The 14,691-nt window shown below is 41.1% G+C and overlaps 1 protein-coding gene across 1 annotated transcript in view; it reads right to left on the bottom strand.

The window, feature by feature from the left end:
- WDR64 (WD repeat domain 64) overlaps positions 1-14,691 on the bottom strand; it is a 127,574-nt gene that overhangs the window by 31,468 nt on the left and 81,415 nt on the right. Inside the window, exons 13-16 of the mRNA XM_077761755.1 lie at positions 13,193-13,316; positions 10,392-10,567; positions 8,600-8,773; positions 2,385-2,515 (exon numbers count right to left, since the gene is read on the bottom strand). Of these exons, the coding sequence (XP_077617881.1) occupies positions 2,385-2,515; positions 8,600-8,773; positions 10,392-10,567; positions 13,193-13,316 (605 nt within the window). The remainder of the gene's footprint in view (positions 1-2,384; positions 2,516-8,599; positions 8,774-10,391; positions 10,568-13,192; positions 13,317-14,691) is intronic.

The following is a 14,691-nucleotide window of genomic DNA, read 5'->3' as shown; positions in this document are numbered from 1 at the left end:
GAGGAAGCTGCTCAGGAGTGAACTGAGCTCTGAAGAAGAGCCCTGGGCTTGATGACGTATGGAGCTCAAACTCTTTTAGATACTTCTGCCCTGAGGATGATCCAAACGATAAAGTGGGTTAGTAACTAGCAAGAAGAATTTCCAGTTTGGGCCCCCCAAAAGGCACAAGACTTTGAACAGGAAGAGAAAGGCTATGTCTCCTGACTGGTGAAGGGGTCTTGGGCAAGTTTGAGCAGAGGTAGAGGTGACTTCCACCATGAATGTGGAAACCACCGTCAACTTTAGAGCCTTTTGAAAGCTGGGCCCAAATTACATTAGACAGTTCTGTACTAAATTGTATGTTTTGCAAAATACTAAAGTGATTCTAAATCATTTCTTTTGGTATGATCATCTTCTCATGGGGAGGGAACATAATGTATGTACAGCTTGTTGTACCATTACTTTCCTCTGACGGAGTGCTGGATTTGCATGCAACCCTTTGCGAAAATTCTTAGCCCTTTGACAAAGAGCATCTCCTCTTCAAGTTGGAATAGTCTCAGGGGAGCTTCCGTCTTGATGCTGTGGCAGCAGGACCACAGACTATCTGCTTTCCCTTCCTAGTGAGTCACGCACAGGCTGACACAGCATGAGAACTGCTTTAATAAGAAGGCGAAGAGCTGCACAGCGCATACTGATATGGGTGTCGAGTGACAAGTATGCAGTCATGACAAAACCCAAGGGCAAGTGAAAGGCAGGAAGAGAAGGATGATGGGAATTCTAGGGCAGGACCCAAGAGAGCACAGGCTGAGGCACAGGGGAGAAGTCTGCAGAAAGAGCTGATTCAACTAACGGTTCAAAGGAGAACAAATCCAGGATCCAAACAAGAGAGGCGTAGTTTCCCTCAAAAGTTGGTTAAAAGTCTCAGACGAAGGCTGGAAAGGGGCATGGGGTCCAGGTGGACCGGGAGTGTTTGAGGCACTGTAAATAGAGAAGCGGAGGCTTCTTCTGCATTTTCTCTTTCCTCTTCTCCTTTCTAATGCTCTTCTCCCTCTTTTATACCTCTCCCCTTCCTCTGAATGCTTAGATAAACTTGATTTTATTGTTATTCATTCATTAAGGTTCTTGACCACCTTGTACCTCAAAGTACAATATTACAAGTTTTCTTGACTCAGGCTGTTTATGCTTGGCCCTTGCTTATGGCCCAATTACACAACTGGGGAGAGTTTATTATTTACAACCCACCCACAGCAAATAATCCAATGTTACATGACTTCCTTTACAGACAATGGTAAGAATATTCAGAAGTGGATAGTGGGGAGTGGGTAAAGCTTTTGGCTATGGAGCAGGGCATATCTGAATGGTTGAGATCTATTTATTTAATTGCATATGCCACTCTCTTGTTAGCAATGACCTATAATGCACTGCACACATTGCAGTGGTGAATAAAAAGAAAACCCATGTAGAACCCTTCTCATCACTTGACTTTGGTGGCTGAAAAATGGTGGTATCCCTGGGAAGACAGGAAGAGGAGCTAGATGCATGGGAGAGGGGAAGACTGGGACAAAGTTGGGCTTTAAGGGTGTTGTTGATGACCTAGATGGTCATTGCCAGATATGTGTGTTAGACTCTAGGGAGATTAGTGTTTAAAACATATATTTTAGAGGCACCTGGGTGGCTCAGTCAATTAAGTGTCCAACTTTAGCTCAGGTCATGATCTTGTTGGCTCATGGGTTCAAGCCCCACGTTGGGCCCTGTGCTGACAGCTCAGAGCCTGGAGCTGCTTCAGATTCTGTGTCCCCCTCTCTCTCTGTCCTCAATCCCCATCTCTGTCTCTGTCTCTCTCTATCTCTCTCTCAAAAATAAATAAACATTAAAAAAATGGAAAAAATATATTTTAACTTTTTGTGTTGGTTACAAATGAGGACAGGATCACACATGAAAGTATGTACTAGGGGGAGAAGAGTAAAAGTCAAGGGGCTTGGGAATATGAATACTTACGTTTCCTCTTATTCATATTACTCAGGGATTTGGACATGCAGAACAAATCTCATGAATGTAACTTCCAGAAAACCCTCTCTGGAGAGCATCACCACTGTTATACCATTGTTATTTATTGCTTTTAAAAAATATTGAATGTGGGGTGCCTGGTGGCTAATTTGGTTAAGCATCTGACTTCAGCTCAGGTCATGCTCTCACAGTTCATGAGTTTGAGCCCCGCGTTGGGCTCTGCTGACAGCTCAGAGCCTGGAGCCTGCTATGGATTCTGTGTCTCCCTCTCTCTCTGCCCTCCCCTTCTCTGCTCTCTCTCAAAAATAAATAAACATTAAAACATTTTTAAAAAGTATTGAATGTTACTTTGGCTCTTTTTCAGTACAGCTTTTATATTGTTTAAAGATACAACTTACACTTCTTTGACAGTAGAGTTTACAAAATTCCATAAGATAATCACACCATTTAAGGTTCCTGCAGCTATCAAATTATATCCTTCAATTTGCAATAAATCAATGCAGTTCACTTCCATACTGATGTCAGGATTCTGAAGAAGGAAGCAAACAGACTCATGGACCATTGTGAACACAGTATCTAACCACAGTACAAATGTTATGTGTACACTTTGTTATTCTATCATTAAAACAAATTGCCACATTATGATTTTTTTAAATGTAGAGCATGAAATTTAGTAAAATAGATTTAATTTGCCATTAAAGTTTTTTTTTTAACTACTTGAATTCATTAAAACAACAAAATATACTCTCCCATCTACTGGCTCCTTCCTCTCAGCCTTGACTTACTCTTCCTTGATGTACCAACCATTAGATTACCTTGCCATCCTTCTCTTCCCTTCAAACTTCTTAAAAATATTCTACATTGGCTGATTTTCCCTCCTCACCTTCCCTACATGCACTGTTTGGTTTCTGCTCCATCCTACTTTATGAAAACTTTTTTATTTATCACTAAGCACTCTCTATTGCCAGTGCTGTTTGGCACACTTCAGCTGTCTTGCTTCAACTATTTGTTGGGCACCTGCTGTTAGGTCCCTGAAATACAAAGTCAAATAGAATGTCTGTGACCTGGGGAACTTTTCGTATCATGAAAGTATTAAGATAAAGTCCTGTACAATTAAAAAGTGCTTTATTGGAGGCATGCATAAGACTTTCTAGTAACATAGAAGAGTGACATCTAAATAAGAGTGTAGGTCTATTATACAGATGGCCAACAGGCACATGAAAGATGCTCAACATCACTGATCATCAGGGAAATGCAAATCAAAACCCAATGAGATATTGTCACACACCAGTTACAGTGGCTAGAATCAAAATGACAAGAAACAAAGATGGCGAAGTTGCGGAGAAAAAGGGATCCTCACGCCCTATTGATGGGAATATAAATGGTGCAGTCACTTTGGAAAATACTATGGAGGTTCCTCAAAAGGTTAAAGATTGAAATACCATATGATCTAATAATCCCACTACTGGGTATTTACCCCCTCACACCAAATCAAAACACTAATGTGAAAAGATACATGCACCTCATATGTTTATTGAAGCATTATTTACAATATCCAAGATATGGAAGTAGCCTAAGTATCCATCAATAGACAAATGGGTAAGGAGGATGTGGTGTATAATACATATGTGTACTTATGTGCGTGCATGAGTGCTTACACACACACACACACACACACGAATATTACACAGTCATAAAAAAGGATGAAATGTTGCCACTTGCAATGACATGGGTGGAGCTAGACAGTATAATACTAAGCTAAATAAGTCAGAGAAAGACAAATACCATATGATTTCACTCTTATGTGGAATTCAAGGAACAAAATAAACAAGTAAAGGGAAAAAAAGAGAGAGAAACCAATAAGTAGACTCTTAACTATAGAGCACACAGTGCTAATCACTAGAGGTGAGGTGGGTAGAGAACGGGTGAAATAGATGGTGATTAAGGATTGCACTAGTGATGAGCACTAGAATTGTTGAATCACCATATTGTATGCCCAAAACTAATATAACACTATATGTTAACTATACTCAAAATTAAAATAGGAGATGAGATCATGCCATTTGAGATAACATGCATGGACCTAGGGTATTAGGCTAGGTGAAATAAGTCAGACTGAGAAAGACAAGTACTATATGACTTCACTCATTAGTGGAATCTAAAAAAAATAATAATGAAACAAAAAGCAGAACTGAACCTATAAATATGAAGAACAAACTCATGGTTGTCAGAAAGGAAGGGGGTGGGAGGCTGGGCAAAATGGGTGAAGGAGAGTAGGAGACACAGGCTTCCAGTTGTGGAATGAGTAAGTCACAGCATAAGGATCCAGTGCGTGATATTGTAATAGATATAATGAGACAGGTGGCAGCTACGTTGTGGTGAAAAGAGCTTCATGTACAAACCTGTCAAATCATTAAGTTGTGCACCCGAAACTAATGTAACATTATGTGTCAGCCATACTGTAACACTGTGTGTCAACCATACTCAAATTAAAAAAAAAAACCCAAAACGGTGTCTTATTCTTGTCACTCTCAATTGCTCTCGCCTTCCTAAATCTTCTTATCTCTTGACATTCTTCACACAAGACTCCTAATTTTGCTTTGCTGATAACCCTTCTTTTTCCATTTCCTACTTGGTACCCTCTTACTCTGCCAACCTGTTAAATATTAATATGCTGACGGTTTAGCTCTAGCCCAATTGCTTTTTCTTTTTTCCAACTCCTTCTGGGCAACCTCGGCACCTGTGTTTGAATAATTGTTCCAATTTCAGTCTCTACTGATCTTGTCAGTCCCCTCCCATAAGCTTTGGGTTGTATATTTAATTACTTAGGAATGTCACAGGTATCTCAGGGACACCAGGGTGGCTCAGTTGGTTAAGTGTCTGACTTCGGCTCGGGTCGTGGTCTCGTGGTTGGTGGGTTTGAGGCCCGTGTCCAGCTCTGTGCTGACAGTGCAGAGTCTGGAGTCGGCTTCAGATTCTGCATTTCCCCATCTCTCTGCTCCTCCCCTGCTCATGCTCTATCTCTCTCTCTCTCTCCCTCTCTCAAAAATAAATAAACATTAAAAAATATTTAAAAAAAAGAAATGTTACAGGTATCTCAAAATGCATAATTTCTCACCTCCTTCCAGCATGTTACTTCACTCCATTCTATAGCTCACTGGGTAGCACCCCCTCAGTCTGTCCTTCAAGTTAGAAGCTCCATACTGTCCTTGATTCCTTCGTTTCTCTCAGGACCCTCCTCTCCCAACTACATAACATTAATCACTAATTAATGAAGTCCACATTCTGCTACATTTGCCATCTACAGATTGTTTGAAATGTCTTCTCCTTCCACTACTGCCTTCCACTATCATGGCCGTATCTCCTTCAATGAAAACAGTGGACTATTGCTTGAATCTTCTGTCTGCAATCTTGTCCCATTCAAAACTGTCATCAAAGGGTGCCTGGGTGACTCAGTTGGCTAAGTGTCTGACTCTTGATTTCGGCTCAGGTCATAATCTCAGGGTTTGTAGAATTGAGCCCTGTGTTGGGCTCTGTGCTGGCAGTGCGGAGCCTGCTTGGGATTCTCTCTCTCTCCATCTCTCTCTGCACCCACTCCCCCCAATAAATAAATAAACTTATAAAAGAAAACCCAAAACTGTATCAAAGCAGAATCAAAGGTGCCACCCACAAATTTGATCATGTCATTTCTCATTTAAAGCCCTTCAATGTTTTTCTATTTCTTTTATTTACTAATTTTTTAAATGTTTTATTTATTTCTGAGAGAGACAGTGTGAGCAGGGGAGGATCAGAGAGAGAAGGAGACACAGAATCTGAAACAGGCTCCATGCTCTGAGCTGTCAGCACAGAGCCCTACATGGGGCTCGAACCCACACACCGTATCATGACCTGAGCCGAAGTCTGGTGCCCAACCAACTGAGCCACCCAGGCGCCCCAATGGTTTTCTATTTCTTATACACTATTCAAGTGCCTTAATGCCATGAGCGTGATCCAGCCCTACTAGATCCATCTCCACCTTCTCTCACTCCCTTCTTCCTTCAGCCACTGGGACACTTGGAGTTTTTCTTCACAAACCATGCAATTTCTTACCTTTGTGACATTTTTCATTTTGTCTCCTCCACTTGGCATTCACTTTGTCTTCTCAACTCCCGCTAGAAACTTCTAGATACCCTTTCTGGGCCAAGCTACAGAATAGTAATTCTTTCAGATCTATTCAGCAATTGTTTTTAGGAAACTGCTCTAACCTAACCCTCCCAGCTCTCTGCTGCGCTGCCATCGTGCAGCAGGTACCGGTACCATACTCTACGGACCTGTTAATCTTGGTACTAAGAACAATGCATGATACCTAGTAGGTGTTCAATGAACAGTGCTTCATAAATGGAAGAGTTTTACATATAAGGAATTTAAGATACAAAACAGATGAACATAAGAGAAGGGAAGCAAAAATAATATAAAAACAAGGAGGGGGCAGAACACAAGAAACGCTTAAATATAGAGAAGAAACAGAGGGTTGCTGGAGGGGGGTGGGCTAAATGGGTGAGGGGCTTTAAGGAATCTATTCCTGAAGTCACTGTTGCACTGTTTGCTAAATAACTTGGATGTAAATTAAACAATAAATAAACTTAATATATATATATACATATATATGTATGTATGTATACACACACATACATAAAGGAAAGAGTTTTAGAGAAAGATAATTTCCATGCACAACCCAAGTTGTTTTCCCTAAGCAACTTTTACAAACTTCCCGTCTATGGAGTAATTTCAAAATATGTTGCAGAAAAGAAGTGCTATAAATGCTAATTATGATACATGCAAAACATAAGGGCTCAAAATCAGAGATAATTTACATTTTTATTATAACCATAAAGGCACTCTCATTATACTTCAATAATTTACTAGAGAAGTCTTCCTTGTTTTTTCCAAAGCAAGCATTTTTCATGACCCGTGTAATATCTTGCCAATTGCACCAGCCCTGGTTCACTGTGCATTAATCATCATTCTGTTCCTATAAGCTCCAAACGAGGAACACAGAACCGAACCGAGTATTTCCGATTGTGTGGAGTTGGAAGAAAGGGGCTAGAATGACTGAGGAGGTACACTGAGTTCTTCCCGCTTAGGCACACGGTATGTGGCAATGTTATCCTGATGCAGTCTCTGTATATTTTGATTTCAGGTCCTTTAGCAACGATGAAACCTACTTATCATTTAAACTAACAATGACTGGAGTTGGAATTGCAGAACTGAACTAACATTTAAATTTGAGGAAAAATAATACAATATCTTTCCATAGTAGGATAAAATAATAGTTTCCAAATTCTTTAAAACACACTATATTATTCTCTTTTAAAATATGTTTGTTTCACTAAAGACTGTGGTAAAAATTTAAGGCTTTCTTCAATTGCTTGCTCTATAATTGGCAGTTTCTTGCATTCTTTAGCGTATGACCACTTATCCTTGGAAAAACTGGAAGGTATAAATGGCTTGAGCTAATATTAGAGTAAGCAAATAAGATGGATAAAGTCTCAAGAAAATCAATTGATCTGAATCTTTACGGGCAGCTTCCTTATTTCTCTGTTCTTCAGCTTGAAACATCCCATGTAATATACTCCTTGGGTATGATTAAATGCCCCTGCATACTGAGTAGATATAAGCGCCTCACACAAATACTTTCTTAGAGACTTTAAATTATCTATTTAAAAATAAAAAGCAACCAGTCATTTTTGTGAATCCTGATGGAAGTATATGGCAGCATCTATGGAATCTTATTACAAAAAAATCACAGCTCATGCAATTAAGCCAGATTAGAGGAATACAGACAGAACTCCTTAAATTACACCAGAGGGTTCAATCCCCAAAATGGAGAAAATGGGAAACTATGGCACCAATTCTCCAGTAAATTCAGTAAATGAGTTGAGAGGGAAAAAGAGAAATGGAAAGGGATTTATAGATTAAAAGAGATTTAAGACACGTATCAACTAAATGCAACAAACGGACCTTGCTTGGACCTCATAAACTGTTAAAAAAATGAAGCAATCTAGGAAATCTGTGCACTGTGTAAATATGTGATGATATTAAGGGCTTCTTAAAAATTATTTTAGAAGATTTCTTGAAAAATAATCATGACCTGCCATTTTTTTGTCATTATCATGTAGAGATACATGCTGAAATATTTAGGAATGAAATGACCCAATGTCTGGGATTTGCTTCAAAATAATTCTTTTGTGGTGGTTGCGGGAAGTGGTAGGAATAACAAGGAATATTTGGTCACGTACGCATGATTTCTGAAGCTGCATGTTTATACAGAGAAGTTCAACGTATTGGGCGCCTGGGTGGCTCAGTCGGTTAAGGGTCCGACTTCGGCTCAGGTCGTGATCTCACGGTTCGTGGGTTCGAGCCCCGCGTCGGGCTCTGTGCTGACAGCTCAGAGCCTGGAGCCTGTCTTTGGATTCTGTATCTCCCTCTCTCTCTGACCCTCCCCTGCTCACGCTGTCTCTCTCTAAAAAATAAAATTAAAAAAAAAAAGAAGTTCCACGCTTTGCTTTCTCTACTTTTGTATGTTTATAATTTTCCAACATAAAAAGGAAAAAAATGAAGAAATGAAACTTACATTAGCACATTGAGGAAAGTTTTTCTCTATCAACTCTACATCTGGGAAAGGAATAGCCATGTTCCTTTTTTGGGGAGATGTCCTCAGATGCACAGTGTGAATCCCATTTTGTATGATAGGCATGACATTGGGCAACTCCCATATTACCATGAGGCACATATCATCTTCCTTACCCTTGAGGAGAAATACAATGAGTATATGAAAAATTCAATTCATTCTTTTATTTTGAGCTCTCTTAAAGGTATAGAGGAAAAAAGAACATACAATGATGTACCCCTCAACCTGGCTTTATCAAGTCTTAAATCCTGTCTAGATCTCTTTAGTGTAGTTCCTGTGTCTTCTTCCTTCTGCAGAGGTAATTAGTCACCTGAATACAGTGTTAGTTATGGAAGTTTTAATATTTTGATGTAAAGTTACGTGTGTATTCTACATACACATATTACATATTATTGTACATATATACATGTATGTATATAATGATATTGCTTTCTATTTATAAATGTTACCAAACTATATGAATTCTTTAACTTTCTTGCTTCACATAACATCATATTTTTGAGATTTATACAAATTATTACATATCTTAGGTTTCTTATATTTCTTCATTCTCTCAATCCTTAATCAGCATCTGCTTAGGGCAGAGGAGGAATACAAATGTGAATGAGAGAGGTTTTCAGTCTTCATCAAGCTTAGTCTAGGGGGTTTTGGAACATGGAGAACCGGAATAATCAAAATGAATAATGCTGCAATAAAACCAAAACCAATTTTGACGTGGGAACAGCACGAGGCTGGTTTTTTGTTTTGGTTTTGTTTTGTTTTTTTTTGGAATGGATAGAAAAGGCTTGTTTGTAATAGACATTGTCTGTTAGGAAATGCATACACGTGGTCAGTTGTACTAAGTGAAAGAAGGGGAATCCTTGTGTTGTCGTGTGGTAGAGTGTATAAGGAAGACACCCTTTCTACGGTGCTGTCTGGAGTGCTCACACAACATAGGAAGACTATTTTGCATCAGGGATGTTTTCCACTCCTTTTTTTTTTTTCCAGCAGCGGGGCCATCAGTCACCTTAATTAATCAATGCTGAAATTTCATGATGGCTGCCCTAATTTAAGATTTTTTTTCTGACTTTAATTTTCAGAAGGGGAATAATAAATTCAACGAGTCCTCAAGTTCCAGGCAGAGAGATCCACTCAGTACCCAGGATAAATGAGCTAGCCTTCATTTTAAATATGAAGAAGGTATTAGCATTCTCAGGTGGTAATAGCCTGCCGCAAAAATAAATTAGCCTGCTGCAAGCCTTCCGAAATGGCCCTGAGCAGATTGCATCGTTAACCTTAAAGTAAACAAAGCAATTTTGGTGACAAACTGAAAAAGGGACTTGAGCATCCCTGAATGCGTTATGAGTTCTGAGGACGCAGAGGAATCATTGCTCCCTTACACTGAGCCTGCTGGGGGGCACTGTACCAGGGAATTATCCCCAGATGAGGTATAAACAATGTCGGAGGTGGCAGCTGTGGGTCGGTTTCACCTTGATACCTGCTCCAGGGGCTCCTGACTAATCCTTCAGCAAATGCTGCCTGGGTGAGATGCTGCCGCCAATTATCTATTCTTTTTTGTTCTTCGCTGGGACTTGGGGAAGGATGCTCTTAATTGGAGCCTCCTAGGAAGACTGGTGGAGAAATGCTATCCTCAGATGACTGGTAAGAGAGGCGTGAAATGGCGATCACCCACGGGCTCCGCTGATTTCCCCAACGAGAGAACGTAGGGTACAAATATAAAACTGGGATTGCAAACCTGGATCATTTTGATCTTCCCGTTTTGCTCCAAGGCAAGGATCAAGTACTGGTGTTTTTCCTGAGCTTTCTGGAAAATCAGGCGCCTTAGCCAGTGTTCTTCTTCCTTCCAGTCTTTCCCTTCAGGCAACGTTTTCATCTCCTGCCCACTGCCAAAGTCCCAGATTTTAACTGTTCCTGAGCACACAGGAAAAACACTATGCAGATAAAAATAATTTATAGAAAGCTTGGCTTTTATCACAGACAAAGTTGATCTGGGAGTGCCTGGGTGGCTCAGCCAGTTAAGCGTCCAACTCTTGATTTTGGCTCAGGTCATGATCTCACGGTTCCTGGCATCGAGCCCTGTGTAGGATTCTGTGCCCACAGCGCGGAGTCTGCTTGGGGTTCTCTCTCTCCCACCCTCTCTGCCCCTCCCCCACTCACACATGCTTTCTCTCTCTCTCTCTCAAAATAAATAAATAAACTTTAAAAAATTGATCTAATTGAAAGCTTTCTGCCAACCATTTATCCTATGTTTATTTCCTACTGTAACGTGTGAGTCTCCTTAGCGTTACTGTGCACAAAATGAACCCCTGTATGCCTTGATTTGTCACAGGCTAATAAAAATTAGCAGGACTAGGCAATGTTTTGAAATTTGTGACAGGTTTCTTTGAAACACTCAGCCTCTCCTAGCTGAGCTTTCTGTATGAAGCGGATCTTTCTGCCCTCATTGTCCCAAAGTCCTTCGGTTTGCTAAATAGCCTCCAATATCTTCCTATTTATCTAATATTGTGCCACAATAGTCAGCTGTAGTAAAATATCAGTCCAATAATGTCACATTTCCTAAGGTGCTGATATGTTCAAAGACTTTAGCTCTTACTGGGCAATAATAAGTTTAAGAGAATTCCAGCAGGTAGGAATCTATCAAGCTTTGAATTGTTTTATTGGTTACATGTGAAGGGAATGCAAAAGGGGTGCTGAGTTTCTTCTTACATCTGAAATCTTATTTTCTTTGTCATTAACTTGGGTCATTTGATTTAGGGGAGCTTGATGAAGGGGCCAGGAGGCTTGATAAACAGTGTGGATGTTGAATGCCTGTTGCTAGGTCATCACTTCCTGTAGGAATCATCTCGTGTGGGCTTTTCTTGGGGTCGCCTCAGGTTTAGAATCCAGTGGACAGCCCCCCACGGGACTGGGTACCCTCCCCTTGGGTAACCCTAATCTCACCCTGGCTCCTGCTTCTTATTCCCCAGCTCTACTCCCGCTGGACATCTGGAATGTTCTGTGTTGTTTTTCTCCCCTTATGCCAGGTTCCCTCTATCAGCAACACTCACAACTCCTACCATATGTTTACTTACTAACAACATCATTAAACACCGACTAAATTCTCCCTATATTCAGCACTGTGCGAGGAGCTGGGAATAAAAAGTGAAGAGGCATCGTTCCTGCCCTCAAGGACTTTATGATCTTGGAGGAACACAGTCATACAAACAAGTAAAAGAAGGAATGCTCCCATCCAGTCCTGGATACGTGGACCACAGTCTCATGGCCCAGATTTCCTCCTACTTTGGGACTTCAGGAGTCAAATTTAATGGATACACAGAGAGCCAGGAGAGGTCCTGCTCAGCTCAGGTGGTGTGTCAATGGGAATGAGGGGGGCCTGCTGGCTTGAGCAGAGCTGCTCCAGGAGCCAGAGGATCCTGCTTCCCAAGGTGTCCAAGGCTGTTTCCGCACCTTTGACAATTACTCTACAGAGGACAAACTGCCCATGTTTGAAGAAAGTCTCCACTCTAGCACCAACAATGAAATATGACTTACTGGCCTGAAAGTAATACTAACTTAGTCACGCCCATATAAATTGCTAATGCTTACGCCTGAAAATAGTTGTATACATTGCTCAGAGTTCTATTTTAACTAATTTTCCTGTGTACGTAGGTGTGCTTATAGAGCAGAAAGACTGTTTTCTTAAGAATTGTCCACACGCAGAGCAGTTGCACCAATTCACACTCCTGCACTTAGCATTCGTGATTTTATTTCATGTGTATTGTTGTCTGTCACACTTTAAAAAATCAGACTTTCACATCAGCATGTACATGGATCTCCAGGCTTACAAGCAAGGATTTCTTTAGTACATATATCTCTAGAATCAATAAACCATGAGTAGCGCATACAAGTTGACCATGTGGTCTAGATAAAGTAGTTCTGTTGTGTGAAGTCAGACCAAGGTGACACGACAGGTGAGGTGAATGGAGTGCTTAGTTCCAGAAGGTTCTATCCAGTGCTCAATAGATAGCATGAGGAGCAGCAAGTGACCTAATACCACCAGAGACTGACATCTGCTGCCAAGTGTGACCTGGTGTGTGTTCCTAAGGAGCTTAGACTTATAATCAAATCCAATAGAGAATTCTGGGTATTTTATAAAAAAGTTGACTGGATTTTGTCTGACCCTCAAGTCTACTGTCAGTAAAAATATTATCAGCCAGCCATAAATCTAATGTCCATCTCTCTAATGTCCATACCCAAACTAAAAGGGCAAAAGGAGTCAACGCAACACAAATAAGTCCCACGAGGGATAGAATGAGCTATGTGTGAAGGACTTTTGTAAACCTTAAAGCAATAATATAAATGTGATGTCAGGTATTGACAAAGGATTTTGGTGCTCATTAGAGAAGAGTCTGCTGCTGCTCAGTGAGCACTCTGTCTGGCATGCTGACTCATTCCAGCCTGATTTGTGCTCTCTCCACCCCACACAACAAATGAGCTCCTAGCACAAATTCTCAGGGCACTAAACCAGGGAGGCAATATTCTGGATATGAGTCTGACCGTTATGGGCTCCTGTGGCAAAAAGAAATCCACTTTCATCAATAGCTGCAGAAGTCAGTTCAACACTGAAGCCATGAGGGTCTAAAATCTGGTATATTTGGAGGCCAGTCTCGAGTTCCCACACCTGTAGGAAAGAACAATGACAACATCAACAACAAAATAAAATTATCCATATACCCTTCAGTTATTAAAATTTTTTACAACATTCGAAAAGCCTCAAAATTGGTACTCTGCACTTCTAAACTTTCCCAACATTCCGCTCTGAATGTTGGTTGGATCAAACAAAGTTCTCAAAGATGCGTTGCTGTCTAGTAGTTACTGTGCTACTCTGGACCATGTCTGCTGTGCACGTAGGTGGCTGAGACAGGCAGTAACTATTCCAGGCAGCCCTGGCTGTGGAGGAAGTAGTCAATTTTGTGACTGTAAGCATGAAGCAAGATTCACAGCAAGATAGAAATGTAACAATTATGAGTATAACAGACAAAGCAGTCAAACTGGATTTATTCCCTGTTGACATTCATCCAAAATAGCCAGGGGTCACAGGACCCAGAATCTGTGGTTAACACATGGAATCTAATAGAACCCTGTGGAAGAAGCTCACTGACCTTTCCGAGAAGTGTTCTGATTAGGGACGTGGGCCTGGCTCTTAGAGACAGAGAAAGACTTCAGAAAAAGCTGTCTGTGTAATCAGGCTGGGTGTGATTGAAAAATCCAGAAACAAGTCAAGACACATCAGTATCACTCTTTGGAAACACAGGAGAGGCTCTAGACCTCCAGCCTTTGGTCTAAATCTCTCCTTCTTCATGGATCTGCCGTGCTAACGTGTAAACTAGTCTGTCAGTGAGTAATAAAACAGACCCCACAGAGTGGTGGCCCTCGAGGTATTTGGGGACAGGGCAGCATAAGCAAAGGGCCAGGGATGGGAAGGTACATTGTCCCTCCAGAACAGCTGAGAGACAGGTGTTGCAGCTGGAAGAAGGAGAGGGACCAAATGGAGCTCAGTGGAATCTTCTGGAGGCCAGGTAACCAACCAAGGGCCATCGACTGATCTGAATGAGGACAGTCTGGCCCCAGAGCCCACAGTGTCAGCCTCTGAGTGGTCCCAAGTCTAGAGAGAGTCCTCAAGGGAGAAATGAAAGATGCTGCATGAACACGTTTCAGACATCACCCATTTCCTGGCCTGAAGTAGGATTGCTCTTCAACCAATCAATCATAATGAAAACTCACCTAGGTGCATTCCTTCCCCCACTTCTCCTCTTACAGAGAAGACTTTCCCCCCCTAGTTTTAGTTTTCCTCTACTTATTCTGCAGGCAATATCAGAAACAGGTGGTAATTAAGTGAACTCAGGAGATTTTGACCCGAGAAAGTCTCCAGCAGAAGAGCATAGAAGATCAATGATTGAGAAGGAACTGTAAGGGTCCCCAGAGGATGCTCTCTACTGCTCGAGCTCTCTCCTTTTGGAAGGTGTGCATGAAATGAAAGGACAACACTCTGAAGT

This window comes from Crocuta crocuta, unplaced genomic scaffold (genome assembly GCF_008692635.1).
Source record: "Crocuta crocuta isolate KB4526 unplaced genomic scaffold, BGI_CrCroc_1.0 scaffold243, whole genome shotgun sequence".
Classification (NCBI taxonomy): Eukaryota; Metazoa; Chordata; class Mammalia; order Carnivora; family Hyaenidae; genus Crocuta; species Crocuta crocuta.
This window is presented reverse-complemented; position numbering and strand designations above follow the sequence as displayed.